The sequence below is a fragment of the Leuciscus leuciscus genome (genome assembly GCF_965113295.1).
Source record: "Leuciscus leuciscus genome assembly, chromosome: 24".
Classification (NCBI taxonomy): domain Eukaryota; kingdom Metazoa; phylum Chordata; class Actinopteri; order Cypriniformes; family Leuciscidae; genus Leuciscus; species Leuciscus leuciscus.
The window spans coordinates 13,391,570-13,417,930 of record NC_138723.1 but is presented as its reverse complement, the minus strand read 5'-3'; the positions used below and the strand labels follow the sequence as shown (position 1 = coordinate 13,417,930).

Below are 26,361 nucleotides of genomic sequence, written 5' to 3'. Positions count from 1 at the left end.
TGTCAGCCAATCACAGCAGTGGGCGTTTACAATGAAGTCTCAAGGCAGACACGCCCCTTCAAAAGGAGCGTTCAAATCAGAGGCTAAAAGCAGGCTAGGAAATATGCCTTTTATTTCTAAATTATAACAACTTTTGATCTAAAAAACATACTGACATTATAAGGGCACCCCTGGTAACATTCTAAAATAATCCATGGAATGGAACCTTTAATATTACATGACCTTTTTCGAGTTAATACATTTAAACATTTGTAAAAATGGTTTAAATAAAAGTTTTTCAAAAACAAAGGAAACCAACATGAATACAAAAAGTAAATTCCTATGAAACTATCTCATGTTTTAAATATTTTTTCCCTTTATCATCTTTGTTGTTACTCATTTGTCATTAATCCTAGCAAATGCAGAACAGACTACTTCCTTTTGCAGACAGCATCTGTTGATTCACACTCATGTGTTCACAGGCGGCCCTTGACCTTTCCAACATGGTAATTAGAAAGAGCTGCTAATGCGACTTTTTGTTTTCATATCTGTGACGTACACACAAACAAGAGCAAGTCGCCTACAGCATGTAGATTTAATGACGCTCTCCATTTCAGCCGGAACTCAGATAAGGTTTTAGCAAAACACAGTGAAAACATCATTAAAACACACTACATGGATTCCAATGACTCACCTCATTGAGAATCTCGCATTTTGAGTCATAGATTGGCTCAGTTCGCATAATCTACGATGGCAAAGATGGTGGCTCATGCCTTTGTGTGTGAAATATGAAAACGGGACATGATAATTACATCAGATAATAGTGACCAAAACACAGCCAGTTACTCTTTTTCAGGATAGCGGAATGATGAGACCACTATGCGTGCCAGTTTGATCCTGCAGAGCGAATGCTGATGGGGAGATTGAGAGACAAGCCAAAAAATATCAAATGCACATAAACGACAACAGCACAACAGCCTGCCGGGATAATGATATTCTATCCTCCTCTGCAGTAAAAGCCTGCCTCGTTCAGGCTTATTTGAATACCTCCATCGGTTTTACACAGAACATCGAGCTACTGTATATCATAAATATTGATAGGACTGGGAACTTCTAGTGTGTGAGACAACAAATCTGCAATCAGCATTTAGCTTTTAGAAAGCAGGAAATCCTACACTATCGCTTAAAGCACAAAACAGTCGTTTCCCATTAGAGTTAAATCATTCGAAGTGTTTTACAGACGCTTGCACCCAGGTGAGAGAAATACATGGTTATGGAGCGGGCCTGTTAAGCACTGCTGGAGCAAACAGAGCAGATAGGATGAAATGTACATTACTGATGACTGCATTAGATAACTACATCAAAACGTCTCAGCTTTGTGCAGGATTCTGAAGGACCTTGAAGGGTTCTGCACAATGAGAAGCGAGACAATTATTTTCTTTCTCATAATGGGCTTGTCAAAAGCTGCTTTCTGCTCACTAAGAGGGACTGTCGTCTTTTATGTCGACTGCCTGTTTCCTCTCTCTACTTTAAAAAGGCTTAGGGGGAAAACCTGCACGATGACATGTTGACAAAGTAGCCATGTTTCTCTTCCCTGACTGTCGATTTCAAAAAAGCTATAACTGTATCATTCCGAATTGCAGAGCCATGCAACCGATGACGGGGCAAATATCAAGCAACTTGAAGTGCATGAATATGCTTTTACCAGACAGAAAAACAACTCTCCTGTTAAAGCCCATTTCTCTCTGAAACAAGCCATTTGCACATGTTAGTGCTTTTATTATTTATATTACTCAGAGTTATATTTGATGATGTAATGGAATTTATTATCAGTTTATACAGTTACAAGATAATCATTTATGTAATAGGGACTATAAATGAAAAAAAACATGTTTTTTTAGGGGTTTTTTTCAAGAGGAAATTGGAGAATAATTAGCATGTACTTACTTGGAGTGATATATCTGATTAAGCTTTTGAATGTAATGCATCTATGCTTCATCCCAAACAGTTTGTTTATGACAGGCAATGTGCATTTACAGATTTACATTACAAATTTATCTCTGTTTATGGTTAATTAGCTCAACTCATTTAGACATGCCATTATATAAATGGCATTTTCCTCTTGTTTTCATTTAGACATACAAATAGATTTGTTCAAACATAAGCAAGAGTTTTTTTAGGTCAATGAATTAGTAACAAATAGATCAATCATTCATGAATAAATAAATAAATAAATAAATAAATAGGGTCACCCTGAAGCGTGTCTACTTGAATGACATTTTTGAAGATTTTATTACCTTTTTTTAAATTGTCTTCATGCCTTAAAATAGCTTGAATGAAACTCTACACCCTTGCCTAATTATATACAAATGTATTTAACCCTTGTTACCAGAAGGAGGGAACGGATACATAGTCGACGTGTCGACTGATCGGGGTTATGCTTAGGGAGCCTGTCATCTTCGAGTATTGATAAAACGAGCCAATACACACATTGGCGGGCAAGCTTTGCATTCACGCTCCGCCCCACAGCGCAGGTATAAATACGGAAGTGGATGCACGCACCACTTGTTTTTCGCTGAGGAGCCAAGCAGAGCCCGGAGTCAGTGGTGGTCCAGCAATAGTGGTGACGGGACTACGTCTCCGTTCCCTCCTTCAGGGAACGAGGGTTACAGACGCAACCGAGACGTTCCCTTTCAGTCGCTCACGTTCGATGTAGTCGACGTGTCGACTGATCGGGATCCCCATTAAAACGCCACTAGTGCTGCTACCTTCCAGTGCCTAGACAAAAGCCTTCTGATCCCCCTGCATTATTGAGGCGGAGATGGGACAGGGCTTAGGCCAGGGAAGTCACTGCTGTTCCGCAAGACCCACTCAATCAGACTTGTTAACACTGGGAAAGCGTGCCCTTTCGTTGGAAAGAAATACGCTGCGGAAGCCACATCCTGCCCATAGGGAGGTAACATGTGGAGTAATTGATGTCATGTATTTATTATTTCTGAATTGGCTTTTAATCATTTACTTGTGTAATTGGCATCATACAATTTTACTTGATAAAATAAAATGTTATATTTGAATTATTCTGCATTATTCTGAAATCATTATAGATTAATGTGTAGTCTGGTGTTTCCGCAAATCTCTTCCAGGATAGATCAAACCGAAGGCACTAATGAATGGAGCATGGAGCACATCATTAAGGAGACCCTCCGATTTCTGACTCACTGACTAAGCACGTTGCATCTTGCGACTATTAAAAAAATGACACCTTTTGTTATGAGTAAGCAGAGAGCGACCGCTTAAGGGTAAAACAGTTCGCACTGCATCCTCTGACTACATCAGAACTAGCTTCGTTTGTGATCGTGAGCGCACATTCGCGACGTGACGTCTCAAAGCGATACCGGGTCCTTTAATGAATAAATAATTGAAAGTATGGGATACTCAGAATAATCAAAGATCTAAATTAAGTCGTTGGATTCCGTTGGATTCCGTCGTTGGGCCAATGGGTGGTCTTTACAAAGTCTCTATTTTTAAATTATGTAAATTCTATCAAAAACAAATATGCTCTGTTTAAGTAATCCACATGAAAGCAACGACGTGTACAGTTTCTACAGCCCGTGCTCATTAACTCTAATGTGACCACACCCACGTGTGCAAGAGCAATTGACATGCAAATCGTCCACGTGAAGGAACGCAGACCTGTAATTGCCCCATCACCTCTAAACAAGTATTTTGAGTCTCTTTTGCACTGATAAGAAAAAAAGCGAGCTGGTCTCGCCGGTGTGACCGCCGACCCCAGAAGGTTAAGTGGATGAAGCGACCTCAGAAGCTTCTGACTGTATAGGATGAGGTGGCGGGCGAGTTGAGACATGCGAGGGAAGCGTAGCGCAATGGTCGCTGTACTGAGCAGTACAGGCTTGCTGAGCAGCGGCATCAAGCAAGGTGTACTCCTAGCAACTCGAGGAAATGGATGTTGGCAGGACAAGGCAATGCAGTTGGAGGCTCGCCCAGACCCCCGTTACTGCATGCCCGTTATACGTTGCCCCTCAGCCGGTGTTAGTGGACACTTTTTCTAGGGGCGTCTGGCCCGGAGAAACAAAAGGTCTTATCACAGGCTGAGAGTTTGGGGGCAGGACAGGGTGATTGTCACACGGAGCGTGCTGCTCGGTCACGGCCAACTCGGGACTCGGCCATGAAGCCAGTGCTGAAGCGGTCCTCATATAGAGGAAGCCGATCTGTTTGCAGCTGCGTCTGCCATATGCCCCAGGAGCCTCTGAAAAGTTTCAGTGGGACCCTTTCTCACTTCTGTATAACACCGACCGTACACGTTCCTCTTGAGGGACGTGTTGGACCGAGTCCATCTCCATACCGGAAAAATACATCTTTTAGAAAAGAGATCCAGAGTTGACTTTTTCCCCAGTTGACCTCAAGACCCAACTGGCTATGTAGCACTCGAAGGGTGGGACTTTGTACTGAGACTTCGACCCCTTGAACGCAAGAACACAGGCATGACCTGCGTTGCGGAGGGGTAGAGATCTGAAGTACCCATCCTTCAGGTCGAACGCTGGAGACCAATCTCAGGGACGGAACATTCGAAAATGCGTTTCTGAGTTTTAAACTTGAACGGAAGCTTGTAAAGGGCCCAACTCAAGAGACGCAGGTCCAAGATTGGCCGTAACTCACCGCTTTTCTTGAGTACAATGAAGTACGGGCTGTAGAAGCCGGTCTTCAAATCGGCTGGAGGGACCGGATCAATCGCATCCTTCGCCAGTAGGAGTGCGATGACCGCGCACATGACGGACACACATTCGCTGAACACCGAAGTGTAACAAATAGCGCTGAGCATGGGCAGACGCCGGCCGAACTGAATCGTCTAGCCGAGTCTGCTGGTACGGAGGAGCCAGCTGGATCGGTTGGGAGCACTTTCTAGGCTTCTACGAACCGGCCCAGGGGGACCAAAGGTACCACAGGCGTACCCCGGGTGAGGCAGCGAGGTAGAGGACAAGGGCCCGGTTCGGAAGGCCTGAAGGCGGCCCGAAGCGGGGTCTGAGTGTGTGGTGCAACACTTACCTGTCTCTACATAACGACAGAGAGTGCGTGAGAAGGCGTGACCGGGTCCTCGAACTGCACCCCACTGCCGGCTGGCAGAAGTGGCAAAGAGTGGTCCTACAAGAGGTGGCTGAGGGGTGCAAGGCTTTACAGGGTCGCACACCGCCAGTCTGGCCCTCTTGGGACCCAGGAACAGAGGAATTTGCTCTTTCTTTGACAATTCAGGTACCGCTGAACTCTGGGGAGCCAGCGGCGGAACGGTAACCCATCTGAAGAGATCGTTTCCCCATCCCTGGGTGGCCTGTCTCAGGGACGCTTGGTCTGACACTTGCCACCTGTTTTGGCGGCGCCCGAGACGGGCTGGGCGGCCTGCCTGCGGCCGGCTCCATGCTGAGTCCTGATTGGAGGCTGCTGCGGTGGCCTAGAGGCTGAAGACCTTTACTGAAAACGTACCAGCGCGACTTCAGACGGGTTTTCCCAGATCGCATCACACAAACAAACACACACACACTTATATTTATATTTAACAGAACTAGAACACATGCAAAACCAAACAATCTGTAACCTGCCGTTTCCTGGGTTTGTGTTCGTTTCTATGGTTTATTGTTAATTTCATTATCATGCACAGCTGTTGTTTATTTAGTTAATTGTTTTGTTTTTTATTTTTTATTTTTCATAATTGTCTGTTCTCGTCAGGTTAACATGGTTGTTCTGATTTTCAAGTATATATATATTTTTTTTTTTTTAGTCATTGTTAATACAATCTAGCTGATGCGAATATATCCTCCTCATCTCCTCCTCGAGCTATAGCAAACATCACAATATAGAGGTTAGTTGTCACATTAGAAAACTGCCACATAATTAGTGTATTGTAGCCTACGGTTTGTAGCAACATATTTTTAAACACGTATGAAATAAGAACACTTCTTGACATAGCAAAATGTTATACAAAAATATAATTGTTTTGGTGAAAAATACTTTATAATTATAATATAATAATTAAATATTATTTAATCAACACATTATTACAACCTGCCCTAAAAATGTGATAACTTGCTTTAATCTAAGATGTATAAAGTGATTTTGGTTTTTATTGTCTTTATCCAAAATATGGTGAAATTATTTTAATGTTTAAACCCATAATATAAAAACACTGCTTGAGAAAACACGTTTTTGTAATCCAACAATTTGCCCCTGTGACAACTAGCCCCTGTCTCCATTACACTGCCACTAGGCTACTTTAGCACACATTACACACTAACCAAAGGAAATGTAATTCGCAGCATGTCCCATTCTATATAATAGTGCTCACTTAAAAATGGCAAATTGTCCTCCATTCTCCAACTGGCTTAATATAATATATCTTATTTTTTATTTTTTTATGACAATTGTAAATGTGAGGGAAGTAAGGTAATCCAATGATGGAGGAGGAGAAAAAAAACATCCAAACAAGAGTGCCAACAAGTCATATTTGTGTAGTACAAGGTCGTCTCAGACAAGACTGTGCTGTGGTGCGTCGATGCCCTTGTGCACTCAGCCAGTGCGAAGCGGTCAGATTCATGCGGTGATATGTTTTCATTGCGTCCTCTCTGACGTGAAGCGCGACAGAGCCCCGAGGGTCGGACATGTAACTTCAGTTTCGTGGGAGAAAGCGTTTGCATGCGCCACAGAAAACAGAAGATAAGTGGAACTGGAAGTGCCCTTTTCCCTGTTTGTTTTCTTCATTATCACAGACTCGGAAAAACGAAGGCAGTTCTAAAGCCACAGGCACGCTGGTGGACACATAAGGATTTTCTGATGAAAGTCAAGGTTGTCCAGCTTGGAAGATTCATTGCTACTCACAGGAGTCCGGAGAGATTTTTAGTTCACGCAAACAACCAACTTCAGTTTGAACGTGCGTAAAACATGCGTTTGTACGATACAGGAATGACCGGTCATATGGCAGACAAAACCGACTTATTTGGCGTTCGAAGTTTTGTCGTTTGCATCATAACATCTATGAAATAAAAGTTTTTAAAGATTATCTAACGTTCGTATAGTCAAGTGTTATTCACATTTGGAAACGCGGACTAAAACGCTGTCTCGTGCTACCTTTTCTTCCCAAACTAGAGGAATGCTTCGACGCTCTTGTGGAAAGGATATGTTGAACAGTTTCATCAAATAAACGTCAATTAGTATTTCTTTTTTTTACTCTCTTATTTCTCAAAAGCCCCAAAAGGAAATATCCAAGTACTGGAATTGTAAGGTTTAAACTAATTCTGACGCTATTTTAACCAGCGACAGACTGTTGGAAATGAACCTGAGGTTTGGAAAGGACGTCCGTTAAATAACCGTTGGATTTGTCTGCGAACATTAACGGAATCTGGGATCGTAATACTTCACTGGTAGTTCGAATGGGATCTATCATGATTTTACTGAATATTCTGAGCGTCCTGTTTTTACTGGGTAAGTACATCAATTTTTTCATAAATGACACTAGAGACAAAAAGTAATAACCCGAGAGAATGATGAAAACCCACGCAGACAATCATTTATCATATTGAGAGAGAGTGTAATATGGCTTAACTGCCTGAGTAAAGTGGGCATTCGATGGTTTACAGTTTACAGAATGAACTCACTCTTCTTTCATGCTGGAAGTCTTTTGTACTTTGATAGTCTCATATAGGCTGCAACATAACTCAGTCAGAGGAAAGATCAGGATTAAATTAACTGTGTAATATTAGAGATGCTATGTTTCCCATCCCGATAATGTTGCAATGCAATGCTTTTACGATGCAGAAACGCGTTTCCCAACTAGCAGTAGATTGCTCGTTAACTTTAGGGCATTGTTACGGGAGCTGTCAGGTCCAAAGGTGCTGAACCAGACCAATGTCAAAACTTAATAACGTGAAAATGCTGCCAAAACCTATATTTTTCGAGACGGCTGAAACATAAACGATTCTGATTTTATTTAAGGGTTGCTTCGGTAGGCTACTACTAGCCTACTTGTCTATTAAGCTCACATGAATAGCCTCGAAACATTAACAAAAGCTTTGCGAAATCGCTTGCTTGTTTATTTATTCAGTTATTTGGTCGTTTATTCATTTAGGCCATCTACTATATATATTATTATTATTTTTTTATTTTTTTATTTGGTGCAGGGTTCATATTGGGATCGGGGAGTGGAGTTGGGATACATTAATAAAAAGTACATAGCCTGAATACTTTTCAGTGACCAAAAAAAAAAAAAAAAAAAAAAAATCCCAAAGTTACGTTTTTACCTATATAATAAGTATATATTTGATATGAATATTTATATATTTTAAAACATTAATCGCGTTCGCTTGAGGTAACCATAGCAACAGTACGCTGTTCAAGCACTTTAGTTTGGATTGGTGGTCTACCAAATAGTACCTTGGAGAAATACAAATAGCCTACATAAATAGGCTATTGTACATAATTTATTAAACATTCATCTCAGCTATCTATAACCAAAACAGCAATTTAAAAAATAGGACCAGAAATACACTTACTGTACATAATTTATTAAACATTCATCTCAGCTATCTATAACCAAAACAGCAATTTAAAAAATAGGACCAGGAATACACTTACTGTAACAGATTGTGCCCCATCAATTATCATTAGGCTATAGTTGTATTTATGCTTTAAGTAAGCCTACATAAAGCTATGGCTTGTTGTCCGACTTGTTGTCATATTACACATTATACTAGAATACATTACAACTAAATTTGGGCCTAGTGTGTGGGATTCGCAAATGTTGCAAATTATCCACTAATTTTTTTAGGTGTGCATTTGTCTCTTTATAACCTGTAAACGTTTTTACGTGCTAATTAAATGATGCTTTTGGGAGAAAAAGCACAGAGATTGGCATGTACTGTGTGCGTGCTAAAGAGGGACTGTCCATGGTGCTGAACACACGGGAAGGAGAGGCGCAGAGAAAACCACTTATATAATAAAATAGGCCTAACTTTTATACACCTAGGATTTTTTACATCTCAATTTTTAGTGCCCGAGCACCGATGGTGTGAGGACCCTCTTGGAATTGCTCCGTTTATTCAAGTTGTATTGTCATATATTGCACATTTTAAATGTGTTCTACTTAAATATAGACCTTATGTGCCAGATAAACAAGTGTGAAGTCATTAAAAAACAAATAAATAAAAAACTTCTTTCACACCAGTCTAATAACACCCATGCCCTTCCCACAGATGAGGTGGTAGTTTCCATGGCCAGCCATTCTGCCTTGTCAGGGCTGGGAACTCATGGCTGGAGAGCCCCCATGGACTGCCTGAGGGCCAGTGAGCTGTGCAACCAAAACTCACAGTGCAGCTCACGCTTTCGCATCATGCGCCAGTGCCTGGTAGGTCGTGACAGGACTACCATGCTGGCCAACAGGGAGTGTCAAGCCGCCCTTGAGGTGCTGCAGGACAGCCCCCTGTATGACTGCCGCTGCAAGAGGGGCATGAAGAGGGAGCTACAATGTCTGCAGAGCTACTGGAGTATTCATATGGGTCTCAATGAAGGTAAGTTTTGGATCCTGAAGTACTTTTCTATCCCATCCCATATAGAGACAGCTATACACAAGCCATTTTTGTAGGTTGATTTCTGTGAAAAGTGTAAAAACTGTGTAAAGTTTGTTTAGGCATCCCTATCAGCCCCAATGGCTCAACCAATGGGGTGAGCTTGGGGGCGGGAGTATCCCTTTGGTGACCCACTTCGACTTTAAAGGGACAGCTCACCCAAAAATGAACATTTGGTCATCATTTACTCACCCTCATGTCGTTCCAAACAAGGTTATCTTAAACTAAAACTACAACTATTAAAACATTTTTGAATTGAAACAAAGTTGAAATAAAATGTAAATATTAGAATACAAACTTTAAGTTGTAAAAAAGACAGTTGAAGCTCTAAAGTTGCTAACTGGAAATAAAAACTAAAACTGAACCAAAACGAAAACTGAAATAAAATAAAATAAAATAAACATTAATATTTAAAAAATGAACAGACAAAAAACGACTAAAATAAAAATAAACTAATTAAAAATATTTATAAAATGTATTACAATATATAAACAGTACTGAAATAACACTGCTGTGAAACACAAACGATGATATTTTGAAGAATGTTTTTGTCCATACAATCAAAGTCAATGGGGTCCAAAAGAAAAGTTGGATCCCATTGACTTTCACTGAATGGACATTTTTTCAAAATATCTTCATTTGTGTTCAGCAGAAGAAAGAAAATCATTCTTTCATAAAAGTTCTTCATTTTAGGTGAACTGTACCTTTAAGTGACATTTGATGTTTAAAATATAGTGCATCAAACTGGTCATGGTAGAACCCTGTAAACAAAAGTGCTGCATTATAGGTGATATGTTTTTTTATTTGGCGTAAGGGAGAACTGTACCATAGATATAGGATAGCGTCGATGTGCGGATCTGACAATTAGCCAGATTTTACAGCAAGTCAACGCGTACCTGCTCTCTTTACAGTCAGTCCATCACGGAAGCATTCAGACTTCTGAGATGGCAGTTAGCGTTTGCCTTTGGGAGTGTTGAGGAATCATTATAGGATTTAAGCAGTGCAAATCGGCCTGAATTATAACCCATCTGCTTTGGCAGTTGCTGCGGGAGTCACAACAAATAGGGTCCTATTGATGCGAGTAATCAGAGAGCCTTTTAAAGCAACTGCCCCTCTCAAGTCTGGCATTTCAATGAGGCATTGTGGACTGCTGGGCCTGCTTACTGCCTGCTGAGGTAAGGGGAAAAATAAAATAAAAATCACACAGCTTCCTTTCATCAGAAGCTGTGTACAAACAGATTAGGTACTGCAGAAATTTAATGTCATGCAAATGTGCCACATTCCAACCGTCACATTAGAGGACACAGAGAATAATAAGTGATGCAACTGACATGTTAGCATAGATGAATGTGTTCATACAGGGAATTAACAATTAGCAAGAACTTGTTTGGGTGTTCCAGTTTATATGCAATACTTACATAAATGTCCTCTGTTCCCAAACAAACAATTTTTTTCTTTGGGAATTTCTCTATTGATGTCGCTCCAACACTTGAAAGTGGCCGGACCCAGTTTCTTGTCCTACTTTGGACAGCACCAGCCCTCATTATGAGGTTTTTTTTTTTCTTGCGACTTTGCTCTTCAATCTACTACAGCCATTTCATTGAGCTCAAAAAAAATACAGGTTGCTCTGAATCTGAACCCTGAGGGACCATGATTGCGCCTTGACAGAACTCTATCAAATCCACAGACGCTACACAATTGGCCCAACGAGCACACGCAATAATCACCCAAACTAAGAGTGGCCCCATCAGAGGTTCATCTCTCTGCCATTCGGTTTGAATGGAATGGATTTTCTGTTTCTTTAGAAACAGGCCTCCATAAAACAAAACACAACAGGTCAAATCTTGGTCACACTGCGTTAGGATGTAGAAAGAAAGAGTAGAAAAGAGGAACAGAAAGCATGGGCACAATATTTACTACCGGTAATTTTTTTTTTACTGTTAAATGTTTCTGAAGGAAGTCTCTTACACTCACCAAGGCTGCATTTATTTGATCAAAAATACAGTAAAACAGTAATATTGTGGAATGATATTACAATTTAAAATAACCTGTCTTTTAATAAAAAAAAAATGAAAAAAAAAATGAATGTGTTCCTGTGATGGCAAAGCTGAATATTCAGCATCACTACTCCAGACTTCAGTCACATGATCCTTCAGAAATCTTGATGCTAAAGAAACATTTCTTACTATTATCAAGGATCATGTGACACTGAAGATTAGAGTAATGATGGCAGCTGAAAATTCGCTTTTACCATCATAAGAATAAAATGCATTTTAAAATAGAAAACAGTCATTTTAAATTGTAATAGCATTTTGCAAAATTACAGTTTTACTTTATTTATGATTAAATAAATGCAGCCATGGCGAGAGTAAAGGCCATTGCACACTGAGTCCGAAATTTTCGTATGCGTTTTTTCGTGTTCGTCAGCCTTAAAATTCGTCACGCACAGAAACCTTGCACACTGAGTCCGATGCGTATTTAATAAACCTTTGCGGAAAAAAAACGCAAAAAATACAAAATGGATTCGTCAAGCTGTGAGGATGATTTTGTTGCCCTCTTTCTTCTTAAAAAGAGAAAAAATATTGGGTCCATCCAATCCAGAGATTGCGCCGAGAGGAAGGAGAGTTTCATCTCCTTATCAAGGAGTTGCGAAATTATCCCGAGCGATTCAAAATTTACCTCAGAATGTCAGTGGAACAGTTTGATGCTTTGCTAGCGATACTGGAGCCACATATTAAAAAGACCACCACCAATTTCCGTGAACCAATCGATCCTGAACAGAGACTGGCAGTTTGTCTAAGGTATGGACACACACACACACGTTTTTGTTTTTCATACAGTACTTTGTGCTGTGAGACGAAGTGTATCAACTTGTCAGACGCCATTCTGGATTTTGTCGTTCGCTTGTACGGTGGCTCTGAATTATCAAAAAACCTCTCAAAATACTGGCTGTGGATGCGAAAAACGCAGAAAATTGAACCCGATCCAAATTTTTTATTACGGACGAAAGTTTCGGATGCGAATTTCGGACTCAGTGTGCAATGTCCTTAAGAAACTTTCAAAAACATTTAACATTTAGTGTTAAATTTTGTAACATTTAATTTTACATTTAAGGCGGGCGTACACGGTGCGATTTTCGAGCTTGCAGATGATTTTTTTCACTCGGGAGAAATCGCGTAGAAATCGGTGATGCTCGCATGGTCGCGGCTCGCAGCGTGCGAGAGGAATTACGAGCCAAGCACGTTACGAGCACCTTTCGTCCTCCCGATAATTTTTAAACATGTTTAAAAAATTTGGGGAGTCGGCCCGATTTTCACCAGCGTATAGGCTGTCCCCTATTGCCAAATCATACACAACCACGTCACAGGCTAGATCAGGGGTGCCCAATCCTGCTCCTGCCGATCGACTGTCCTGCACAGTTTATCTCCAACCCTAATCAAACACACCTGAAGCAACCAATTAAGGTCTTCAGGATCACTTGAAAATGAAAGGCAGGTGTGTTTGATTAGGATTGGAGATGAACTGTGCAGGACAGTCGATCGGCAGGAGCAGGATTGGGCACCCCTGGGCTAGATCAATGGGGCACACACTGTCACACATACTTCTCTCTCTCTCTCTCTCTCTCTCTCTCTCTCTCTCGCTCTCTCTTTATCTTGAAAGGAATGGCTACTGTTCTCTGCTTTTCAACAAATCATTTGCACACATTTCTTTCATTTTTCTATCTGAAGCTATATTTGCCTGCAACATTGAAAGCTCCGGTCTCTGTGTTTAGCGTGAAAGCTCACATGATTGCCGCCGGCTTGGGATAAAATTAGTGCAGGACAGTCGTGCCGTGTACCAGCTGTTTTGACGCAGTTATCAGGTTAACCGACTCGTAACGTGTGCAATATCTCACGACCTCCCGAGTGTCCGAACTCGCACAGTGTACGCCCGCCTTAGTAGGTTTAATTCTAATCTTTTGACCGTAGTGTTCACTCTTTTAAATAAAGGTTCGAAATGCGGGTGTTTTTTCAGCAATGCCATAGACCCATTTTTGGTTCCCCAAATAACCTTTCAGTGAACAGGTCTTAAAAGAACCAATTTTTTTCTTAGCGTGAAGAACATTTTAATAATCTGAACACGTTTTTCCACTATAAAGAACCATTTGTGCAATGGAACGTTTCCATGGATGTTAAATGTGGAACCATAGATGCCAATAAATAATCTTTATTTTCAAGAGCATAGGAGAGATACAGGAGCTGAAGTTGCGGCAAGACCGTGAGACGTTTGAGAGTTTGCCAAAGAAATCAGGAAGCCAGAGTTCTCCCTCATCGCTGTGCTGAAACGACTCAGCGCTCTGTTGGAGCATAACCCCTTCGCCTCTATCGCTCCCTCTTGCCAAGTCAAAGCCCTCGCAGCGTGGGCAATAGTCAGTCTGATCCATAATACAGACAGGCATGTTATGGCATTCAGAAAATCACCAATAGACACTGCCAACTAGGATGCTTGGGCCGTCTGCTCCAGATTTAGAAACACAGGACTGGTTGTGCTTTGCAATTTACATGAAGCTCTCCGTCTGAAAATCTAAACTAAAATCTCCCGTTGACCGGGATTTATGAAACCTGCAGGATTTGTGAGGCCAAACATCAGGTGGAGAGAGCAGAGCCCTTAAACAAGATGGTGTTGCTGAAAACATTGTATTCTAAGCCATGGTGTCATGGTGAGCCTAAAACAATATTTTTTACTTGTTAATGCAGATAACAAACTAAATATTTGCTATTTGGATTTGTTGAAGTACATTTTAGCTGGAGGAACACTAATTAATACATTACATTAATAAGAAACATTTAAGTGATTATTTCAAAGCGTAATGATTGCTTTGTGCTAATGGAAAGATAATGGCTGTTATAATTACTCTAAATTATTTGATAATTATGCATATTTGTTCTTTTTAATGGGAAAAGCACTGCATTTTTGGTACTGCACTTTTTAATATAAGCTGTAAAAAGAACATACAGTGTGCAGTTGTTTCTGTCTGATAAAAACATTACTTTTGCCTAATATAATAATAATAATAATAATAATAATACTACAGTTAGAACAGTAAATATACAGATCTGTATTTGTATATGTACACCACATGCATAAAAATACATTACAGTTTTAAGACTGGGGTCAGCGAGATAAAAAAAAACAACTTTTATTCAGCAAGGATACATTTAATTGAAGTAAAGACTTTTTCATTGTATTAAATAAAAATCTATTTCACATAAATGCTGTTCTTTTGAACTTTCCATTCATAAAACAATCCTAAAAAACTATTTTCAACATTCATATTAATAAGAAATATTTCTTTAACATCAAATCAGCATATTAGACTGATTTCTGAAGGATCATGTAACACTGAAGTAAATTCAGTTATGCAAGGTATAAAATTACGTATAAAAAACACAAATATGTTATTATACAGTGCTAGTCAGAATTATTTACCCCCTTGGTAAATATGATCAAAGATGGTTGTACATTTTTTTGATATTTTCTTAGATTTGCAAAAATCTAACCTTTCATTGAAGTAAAAGAATTATAAGTGGGGGGGAAATCACGTTATGAAATAAATGTTTTTCTCCAAAACACGTTGGGAACAATTATTTGCCCCCTTTTATTAAATACTATTTGCAACCTCCTTTTGCTAAGATAACAGCTCTGAGTCTTCTCCTATAATGCCTGATGAGTTTGGAGAACAACTGACAAGAGATCAAGAGACCATTCCTCCATACAGAATCTCTCCAGATCCTTCAGAATCCCAGATCCATGTTGGCGCTTCTTCTCTTCAGTTCAGCCCACTCATCTTCTATAGGGTTCAGGTCAGGGACTGGGATGGCCATTGCAGATGCTTGGTTTTGTGCTCAGTGACCCATTTTTGTTTTGATTTTGATGTTTGTTTTTGGATCACTGTCCTTTTGGAAGATCCAAACATGGCCCGATTTCTAGCAGAGGTTGTCAGGTTTTGATTTTTTATCTGTTGGTATTTGATCGAATCCATGACACCATGTATCTGAACAAGATGTCCAGGACCTCTGGCAGAAAATTTGGCCCACAGCATTAAAGATACAGCAGAGTATTTTACACATGGGGTACATCAAAAAAAAAAAAAAAAAAAGGGTCACTGAGCACAAAACCAAGCACCTGCAATGGCCATCCCAATCCCTGACCTGAACCCTATAGAAGATGAGTGGGCTGAACTGAAGAGAAGAAGCACCAACATGGATCTGGGAATCTGAAGGATCTGGAGAGATTCTGTATGGAGGAATGGTCTCTATCTCTTGTCAGATGTTCTCCAAACTCATCAGGCATTATAGGAGAAGACTCAGAGCTTTTATCTTGGAAAAAGGAGGTTGCAAAAAGTATTTAATAAAAGGGGGCAAATAATTGTTTCCAATGTGTTTTGGAGAAAAACATTTATTTCATAATGTGATTTCCCCCCCCCCCCCCCCCCATTTTCAATAATTTTACTTAAATGAAAGGTTAGATTTTTGCATAAAAAAAAATATATATATATATATATAAAATGTGTATATACAGTATATTTTTTTATGCACAAATCTAACCTTTCATTTAAGTAAAATTATTGAAAATGGGGGGGGGGGGGGGGGGGGGGAAATCACATTATGAAATAAATGTTTTTCTCCAAAACACATTGGAAACAATTATTTATATATCACAAGGATAAAAAATGCAATTTTTTTTATTATTTTTTTACATCCATCTTTGATCATATTCCAAAACACATTGGAAACAATTATTTATATATCACAAGGATAAACAATGCAATTTTTTTTTTTTTTTTTTTACATCCATCTTTGATCATATTCCAAAACACATTGGAAACAATTATTTATATATCACAAGGATAAACAATGCAATTTTTTTTTTTTTTTTTTACATCCATCTTTGATCATATTCCAAAACACATTGGAAACAATTATATATATATATCACAAGGATAAACAATGCATTTTTTTTTTTTTTTTTTTTTTTTACAGCCATCTTTGATCATATTTACCAAGGGGGCAAATAATTCTGACCAGCACTGTATATAAATAAAATATTTACTATTATAATAATATTTCACAATATTACTGTTTTTACTGTATTTCTGATCAAATAAAAGTAGCATTAGTGAGGATAAGAGACTTCTTACTGACAATGTACAGATCTGTACCTAAATATAAATTGCACTACATCATAGTTTGCAGTAAAGTAGGTTTCATAAGAACACTGTGTAATACAAAATGTAATCTACACCAAACCTAGTTATTCCCCCCCATCTGGCTTCCTTTTTTGACAATTTTAAAAGCAAATTTTTGCTTGCATGCAGTTTGCCCGTATATCTGTCATTGAACACTAGGGGCAATTATGTAATTACAGTCAAATATGTGGCTTATGACCTCAGCCTGAGCCCATGCTAATTTTTATCATAGCTGTCCATGTTAATTAGGAGATTAAATTAGGAGACTAGACTTTAAATAAAACAACTCAGAATGTCCCCTGGCAATAAGTCTGCAAGTACATCTGAAATACAAGACTCAAAATTATACTTAATACAAGCCAATATGCAGAATAGCAGACTGTTGTGGTTACAATGTATAAATTCTATTTTGTAAGTATTTAGAAATATTTAGGATGAAAACTCAAATAACTATCTTTTATAGTACAAATAGATTATTATGGAAAAGGTTTAGAAAGAATTACAATTTCATTCATAACTTTTATAGTTATTTATCTATTTTCAAAATAGTGAGAATATGGACAGCTGTTCTTGCTACATTTGTGCCATTGAATGCGATGCGATGAAACATGCTTTACACTGTTATCACATTTTCAGATCAGAAATACAGCAGTTAATGTGCTAAAACATTACCTGTTATCATTACACTGACATACAAAAATTACACTGTCCCACGCAGCATTCATAATCCAATCAAATGCCCATTGATATAATCAAGTCCCACCCTACATTTTTTCCTCATTAAATATCCTGTGTCAGATTACTGAAGTAAATGGGTTCCTGTTAACTAAACATCCAGTCCCGCATGCGTTCTATTAGAGTGTCTGCATTCACAAGTACTTCAGCTCATAATTACATTTGTAATCAAAATATTGACATTTTGTCATAATGTCCCAGTAAAGCACAAATTTTTGTAACATTCTCTGTGAATGATAATGATACATGAGCCACCCCGTTTCAGCAGTCAATGAGTCAACAAATAAATATATATATATAAAAAATAGACCATCATTATGAATTTTCCAGCTTTACTTATGCTGATTCTGTAATTACATTCCTTCAGCTTATCAGAAGATTAGTATTAACCAAGCGACGTTTTAGGAGCTAAATTGATTGAAGATAATTAGCAAAGTACGCCAGATAGTCCAGGATTTCATTGCTGTGGAGGTGCAGGTTTTAAACAGCATGCTTAATCAAATATCAGTGTAGTCCACCCTCTCTCAAAGCTTTAATTAAACAAGCATGTTGATATGAGGATGGGAAAAGGGCAGAATTCATTAGCTATTGTGCACCTGACAAACTGTGAAGCAAAACTGGGCCCTCTGTTGCCAAGTCATTTGGTATTTGAGGATTAATGAATCTGCTTAGACTCCAAAACAGATTTACTTTGTTCCATAGAGGCAATGTATCAGGCAATTGTTCTTTGTTTGCTAATTGCATCCTTTGATTCCCATAAGGCACAACATGGGGGAAACGTAAGCCCTACCTCCTCATGAAAATAAGATAATAACTGTCTCCAGACTCTTTGGAGATATTTTCATAATAAATCTTACCATAACAAACCATTTCTCATCGAGCCAACCTTGAGCATTTTACTTTGCCTTGAATATTCATTTACTCACCCCTATGCAAAATTAAATGTGCAAAATTAAATGACTTTAAATGGCATTTAGGTCAATTGTTGTGACCCTCAATACTTTATTATACCATAAGACATGATAAAAAAAAAACATCATAAAAGATTATTGATCAAATTACAGGAAGGTAATAAATTGGGGGCTCGTCCGGGATTTGAAACCAGCACCCCTCACACCCCAAAGCGAGAATCATACCTCAAGACCTAATTCAATTCAGCCATACAAATGCTGACTTCTTTTACAAATTCATTTTTAAACAAAATTGTCATTAAAATGTTCCTCCTTGGACAAAGTTTCTCCTCATTTGCTGATATGAGAGTTTTGCTATGAGATTAAGTCTGAGTATGAAACTCACAAATGTTCTTTAGTCTCAATCAGCCTTCAGAAGTGTTGTAAATCTCTAAAATTGCAAATATAGATGCAGTCAAAATGTTGATATTGTACGTTGCAGTTATCCGAACATACTAAAATGTAAGTGCATACACTACGCATGAATGCAAATGAGTTCACTTCGGCATTGCAAGTCATCCTTTATTTATTTGTTCAAGCAGGGAATTTGTGTGGTATAATTGATTTTAAAAGAAGAAAGCAATTTCAAAAGCATTCCCTAAAGCCCCTCGTTTTGCACAGCATTGTTGTTGTTCTGATTACTGCTGACTGGTTTGGTTCATATCTGGGGGTGGCAAGAGAAAAGAAACGCAGTGACAGAGCCATGCTCAGCTAGACTGAACCAGTTCTGATAGTGATAATAATAGATCAGGCTCATATAGGCACAAACACTTAAACTCAACACCACAGAGACCCCTCTTTGCTGTTTGTGACAGACACCCTTCTCTCACTAAATACACCCACCTGAGAATGTATAAACTGGTTAGATTGTTTCAGTCCATAAATACGAGTCAGGCTAAATGTAACTTTGTCTTTTTTTGCATAAAATCTAATCGCAGTGAGCAGTAATTATTCATTGCAAGGTTTTAAAAGCTCGAAATGTTTTATTCAATCAGGTCCTGGTGCTTCTCAATAATGGATCTGACTAATGGATCCTTTTTCAAAAAAATCATATGGGAAACTTTTTTTTTTTAATGCCATGAGGGAGTATAATAGAATCGTGTTGCTTATAATAAGTTACAGCATCACACATGTATATTTAGAAAGTAAGTACATCACAAACTGCAGTTTACTTAAGAGCTCTTATTAGACAGATGAGTTAGTGTAAGAACTGACGCACTAAATGTTCCAGAATACAAATATGGGACTACTTGACCATAAATATCAGTAAATCTCAAGACATGTATTAAATAGTTACGCTCCTATATTAATTTAGACTTTTCATCTATGCATCAGTATTTGTGAGATTTATTCCATCTGAACATTTTCAAGGGAAATTTATATTTTTAATTATTTTTCCTTTTCTCTCATGAATTCATTTGAAATCAATTTAAAAAAAATGCATACATTTAATTATAATATTTAATTTGAATGAATAAAATGTAATCAATTTAATCAAATCTATTAAATCAAAATAATTAAATAAAATATATTACAATTTCCACACACACACACACACACACACACACACACACACACACACACACACACACACACACACACACACACACACACACACACACACACACACACACACACACACACAGATTTCAAAGGAAATCATTAATAGAAAATATATAAGTATGGTAAAAGAAACACATTTCTGGTCTGGTGTTGATGAAGGGTTTTTTGAGCCTTAAGGATCAGGCTGTGGTTGGAGAAAACAGTTCTACACATCTTCACAGTTAAAGTTGTATGCGAGTGGAGGATAAATACAGCTTATTAGAGGATTTTTCAATGCTGTTACATCTCTACCCCAATGAGGAGAAGACATAGGCTGTTAAAATCCAGAGATGGGGACAGTCTTTATCTGAAAGTCATGCTCCCCGATTGGGTCTGAAATATGCCATTGAAGATGTTTCTCCAACAAAGGCCCCAGCTTACAAGAAGAAAGCACCAAGTGCATTTTTTTTACGATGGAGAGGTTAATTAGAAATTATGGCAACTTTATTGTCTGAGGTAATTAAAATTGGTGGCACAAAGACAGTGCAAGTTTTAATCAAGTTGGGTAGCCTTTTTGACTCATGTCTGGTGACTTGTATCTATCCAAGCCAACTTAATATTCAGCTCAGTTACTATGAAAACCCACAGCCCTTGTTGAATCCTTTTCCCCACCAATGCGTATAATAGACCTATAGAAATGACTGTAGAACACAAAATGGTAAATCAGGTTGTTTTTCTAAGAGGTCAAGGTTGGGTGGTTAACCTATCTTTCTCCATTTACTTCTATTCAAAACAGCAATGTATTGTGACCACATATTTTTTTCCAAGTAATATTATATTATATTATATTATATTATGTTATGTTATGTTATGTTATGTTATATTATATTATATAGTACATTCTTAAATTTAAAGGTTCTAAAAGGTGATTTATTTGTACAGATTTAATAGAAGAACCATTTTGGTTCTCCAAAAAAACCTTTCAATTCTTAACCATTCCAAAAAAACTTTTTTCTTTTCTTTTTTTCTCAGTGTGAAGAACATTTTAATAATCTAAAGAACCTTTTTCTGTTGTAATGAACCTTTAATGCAATGGAACGTTTCCGTGGATGTTAAAGGTTTTTCTTAGAACAACCAATGCAAATAAACAACAAAACATACAAAATAACCCTAACCCTTTTTTTAAGAGTGTACTGAGCAGTTCTTGATTTATAGGACTGTTCAAAACATCAAATGTATTAATATTTTTAGGTCTGGTGCCTTTGACGTCACAGCTTAGGAAAGTAACTGGGGTTTGGGATCGTAAGAACTGATGGTCTTGCCGTCAGCCAATCATGACATCATTTTCTTGTGGCTACTAAGTAGGTTTTGATGAATTAATTCGTTTTATCTCTTTATTCAATCCAATTTAGTGACTATAAACTCCTCATTAGTGCCATAAAAACAGAGTAAAATCCGGAAAGGTCATTGTGACATCTGTCAGGACTTAGTAAACAATAAAGCACACGAGACAGGAGAAGCGAGCTTCATCCATCTTGTTTACTCATCACTTCCATTCGCACACATTACATCATTACACAACAGTTCAGACTTCCTTTACAAAATAGTACTCACAATACAATTCACGCATGAACACAACAGTCACTTCTACGGCAGTTTGCACATTTGAAATCTTTCCAGCATCCAAAAGCGAGTCTAATTTCAGTATCTTGGGAACGCTCTCCATCTATTAAACTCTTCAAGTCACAGCATTTTTAACAGTGCAGTGGACAAAGTCAGCGGCAAGGACGATGTCAGTGGATGTTTGTGTTCTCTGCATTGTTAAATCTGCTTACTAGAGTAACTCTCGGCCAATAACTGCTCTTTTGCATTTATCATGTCAGCATCTGCTCTCTAATGCCCTGCTGAAAACTCTCAGAAGGATCAAGTTTTGAAGATTACACACCTAATTTATGCTAAATACATGCCTAGTACACTCCACAAATGTGACGGGGGGACAAATGCCTCTATCCCGAGATTTATGTGTCCACTTATTTTATGCCACTAGCAGTTCCCCTCTGGAACTTTGCAATATTTTCCCCAAGCAGGCACTGCGGGCTGGTATGGCAGAGATTAAGGCTGTGTGTGCAGGATTAACTCATTGAGGAACAGAACATAAAGGTGGCCACACAGCAGCAGAGCTGGGAGGCGGATAGCAGAGAGCTACAGTGACACAGCAGATAAATTCTTGATCCAGGATGATCCCATAAAAGAATTCCCAGCCAGAGGTACATTTGGAGTGGACACAAAGACACTGCGGAGACCAAAAGGCCCTCTGAGCTCATTGGGCTGGGAATAGGGAAGCTCAGGCTGGGCTGATGATGTTAAGAACCATCATAGGGTGACGGTAGCACACATGGCTTCAGTGTGGAGCTCTAACCGGCACATGGCACCTAAACCTGCCCAATGCATACCACCGAGTCATTGTATTGCCTATCTGGAAGTGGATCTCTGACTGTGACCTTCATCTTCATCTATCTTTGAAAAAATAAAATTTAAACCCAGTTTTACTGGAAAACTCACGCAAAGCTAGGTTGCTGGTTCGATCCCAGCAGTCACCACCAGTGTGTCCTTGAGCAAGACACTTTACTCCACGTTGCTCCAGGGGGATTGTCCCTGTAATAAGTGCACTGTAAGTCGCTTTGGATAAAAGCGTCTGCCAAATGCATAAATGTAAATAAATGTAAAATGTAAATGTATTGTGAAAAGCGCTATACAAATAAACTTGACTTGACTTGACTCACAGTTGAAGAGTACCTATGATAAAAATTACAGACTTCTATATGCTTTGTAAGTGGTAAAACCTGCAAAATCGGCAGTGTATCAAATACTTGTTCTCCCCACTGTACCTCATTCACTAGCATTAGAACGAGATTAAGAACGAGCTAAAGAAAAAAGACTTTTGGGTGGATATTTAAAACTGATTGAAAAACATTTAAAATATATTCGTTTTTCACATTTGAAGAATGTTTCTTCTGTTAATGCCCATACAATAAGTCCAAAAAGTAGGATCCAAAATAAATAAATAAATAGGTTAAAAAAAATAAATTATTGAGAAAAATTTTGTTTGTTTTTTTTGCTCCAAAGAAGAATGTCATACAGGTTTGGAGGGCAAGTACATAACACAATTTTATTTATGGGGGAACTATCCCTTCATAAGGTGGTTGTCTTGGTACATTTTTTTGAAATGGGAAAGACTGAAATGTAAAAATTGTTGTTTCAATGTTTCAATAACATATGTCAAAGCACTTAAATCTCGTTCTTAATCTCGTTCTAATGTTAGTGAATGAGGTACAGTAAGTCATTTGCATAAAACACGACCAAACCATTTCCATATTTCCGCACAACCTTTCCTTTTCAGCCTTTCGTCGCTCTCTGCAGACGTGATTTTTTCCAGATCCTCGAACAATGCCAAGTGTGCCATTCTCCAAACCATTTATAAACACAATAAACACCTTTTAAACTGACCTCTGATTAGCTAACTGTACATAAGTGTATATCTGCTGCTTTATTCAGAGAAACCATGCAGCTGAAGCTACAGTATAACGCAGTTTTTCTTACTCTTTGACTGTTTATGATGAAATATATAAGAGAAAATGAAACTCTATCATATACTATAATTTGTGCATACACATGCTTCCTGAATTATGTCTTAAGAACACATTCATGTCCGTAAGTACGTGTTGTGAAATAGGAATTTTTGTGATAAGTTCTCCTGTGCGTACAAATACGAAATAATCCACACAATTATTAGTGAATAAGACCCAATGCTCTTAAAAATCATTGTAAATAACTTCTTAAAGTTGGGATTGTCAGGTTTTGGGTAGGTGGAAGTAGCGAGGACTCAAGTGCAAGAAACAAGGGCTTTTTATTAATAATAAAAATAAAACAAAATACAAACAAAAACTACCCCTCGGGGGAAGACTTGACTTGACTTGACTTGACTGTCTTAAATCTGCAAAAGTAAGATGTTTAATGAAATTATTGGCTTGTTTTAAGCATTACAACATAACACTAGCTACATATTAAACACATTACTAGTACCATGAATGTGGACGAGTACTCTGAAGTGACACAAATCAATAATTTGTGCATATATTCTACATGAAGCGTTCACTCTAGCTAGAACTAGCGAGATACACACAGACACAGATCGCATTCACTCTGGAGAAAGTGCATGAAAGATTGCAAATGAATGGGAAGAAAGACTGCTGCATCTTGAGACAGGCTCTTTTAAAATAACTTTTGACTCAGCGCATTAAAAATACGACTCTGTCTCTGAGTGATTAACTCCTGTCAAGCCAGTTCCAACCAAAATAGTCTGCACGCTTATTATGATATCTATGGTAATCTGCAGCAGTGGAAAAAGATGGGCTTTGAGGTGTTTTTCATTCGGCGAATCTTTAGCAATACCCACCTTTCATTTTCTTCTTAAAGAACCCCTGTGGTGAAAATCAAGTTTTTAATGTTGTTTTTATGTCGTTTTCTATATGCTTTAAGATAAACCATGTGCAAATTCATTATTCAGCTCCATTGCTGAGTATTTTTCTCCTTAAAACTGCAGTGATCTAAAGACAGTCTCAAAAACGCGGTTTGAAATCGCAGGCGTTTCGTAAGTCACAAACTACCTTGTAATCACGTCAACGTGAGGGCGGGCTTTAGCATATCATTAACTATGTTTTTGAAGCAGGGAAATCTCATGAGAAGCCAGGTTATCCCGGTATATTTTTTCTGTTGATATGAAAAAACGGGTACATTTGGCAATATAGCGGGTGAATGTATAGGATGTATTACGATGCTATGATGAACTATATGCCTTTCTCCACTGACGGTCTGATTTGTTCAAAGCGTTTGTAAGGATACAGATTTTTAGAAGGCCGCTTCCTGACTCTGAGATGGCACATGGGCACATTAGCAATACATTGTTAGCTGTTGATAACGTAGTCAAGCCAAAGGCTAATCATATTAATTACTGTTATGTAGCCGACATTGTAGAGAGCGATGCATAAAACACATTACCATTCTAATATATTGACTTGTAGCGAGCCTGTATAATTCACTTTTCCATTTCTTCTTCTGAATCAGTTCCTGGTTCAAACATATATGGCTGAATTAAAGCAGCCATTAAAGCAGCCATTGTGCAGTGTTTACTACAGTACAGTTGTGAGTGAGTGGAGATGGGATAATTAGCATATTCATGGACCCACGTATACTAAATGAAGCAAGGGTGTAGAGTTACATTCAAGTTTTTTTAAGGCATACATAAAAAATAAGAAAAAACATTTAAATGTGTCATTTTGGTGATCAAAGATGAGTTTTAAGGGATAAAATATTCCTAAAGGATGAAATATTTGATATTTCTTAAGAAACTATTTGAGAAGTTCTTCAAGAATTGCACCTCTTAGAATTTAGCTTAAGAATTTGTTTAACTTCTTTCTTAAGACGATTTACGTGAATCCAGCCCCTGGATCTCAAAGGAAAATGTCAAGGAGTTGGACAGCTGGAAGTCTTCATTTGAGAGCTTCCCATCAGTCTGTTGAAGGTCTAGTGTCACAGCTTTCATTGTTATATTGGCACCTCTACTGGGACCAGTTAGCAGATTTGTTGCACTTCTTTGTGGGCTACAGCTCAAGGCCCTGGATTAGAAAACAGCAGATTTTCTGGACACAGCCGATGGAATGCAACACCAGGGAGCTAATTTGTGATTGTTGGCCAGTACAAATCTGGACAAAAGACTGCTGAGCTCTAATTGTTGAGAGAGAGTGTACTAGAATTTATAAGAGTCCAGCCATTTGAAAGTGTAATTATAAAGAATTAAGAATTTGTATCTATCCACTTCTTGCTAGATGAAGATGTATTCCTAAAAATACCAATTAATTAACCTGTATGCTGTGTCCTAACCAGAATATTATATTCTTGTGAAACACAAATAAGGTTGATATCTAATATTTCTATGCTTTTTTTTATTATTTTCAAGGTGAAGAACTGTATGAGACCTCCCCATATGAACCAATGCATCTCTCTGATGAGTTTCGACTTGCATCCATTATTTCTGGTAAGTTAAGATCTTATTAACTTTTCAATGTTATTCAGTGGTTAAAGAAAGCCCAGTTTCTCTGTTCAAGGTTAGCACTGTCCTTTAAGTTCATACACATTCTCAGAATCTTTCTCAGACGGTTTAAGTGTGATCAATTGATTTCTATAGACATTCAGTTTGCAGTGTGATGTTATACTAGCACAACCGGCATGATACAAATCTCCA

General features: G+C 38.2%; 1 protein-coding gene across 2 annotated transcripts in view; it reads left to right on the top strand.

Moving 5' to 3' along the window:
- The window catches only part of gfra2b (GDNF family receptor alpha 2b), a 66,967-nt gene that overhangs the window by 2,078 nt on the left and 38,528 nt on the right, over positions 1-26,361 (top strand). Inside the window, exons 1-3 of one of the 2 annotated variants that reach the window (XM_082158421.1) lie at positions 6,519-7,467; positions 9,234-9,548; positions 26,077-26,154. In XM_082158421.1, the coding sequence (XP_082014547.1) occupies positions 7,416-7,467; positions 9,234-9,548; positions 26,077-26,154 (445 nt within the window). In that variant the 5' untranslated portion in view covers positions 6,519-7,415. Of the gene's footprint in view, positions 1-6,518; positions 7,468-9,233; positions 9,549-26,076; positions 26,155-26,361 lie in introns of those variants that run through there. The other variant, XM_082158422.1, reaches the window with a different exon arrangement.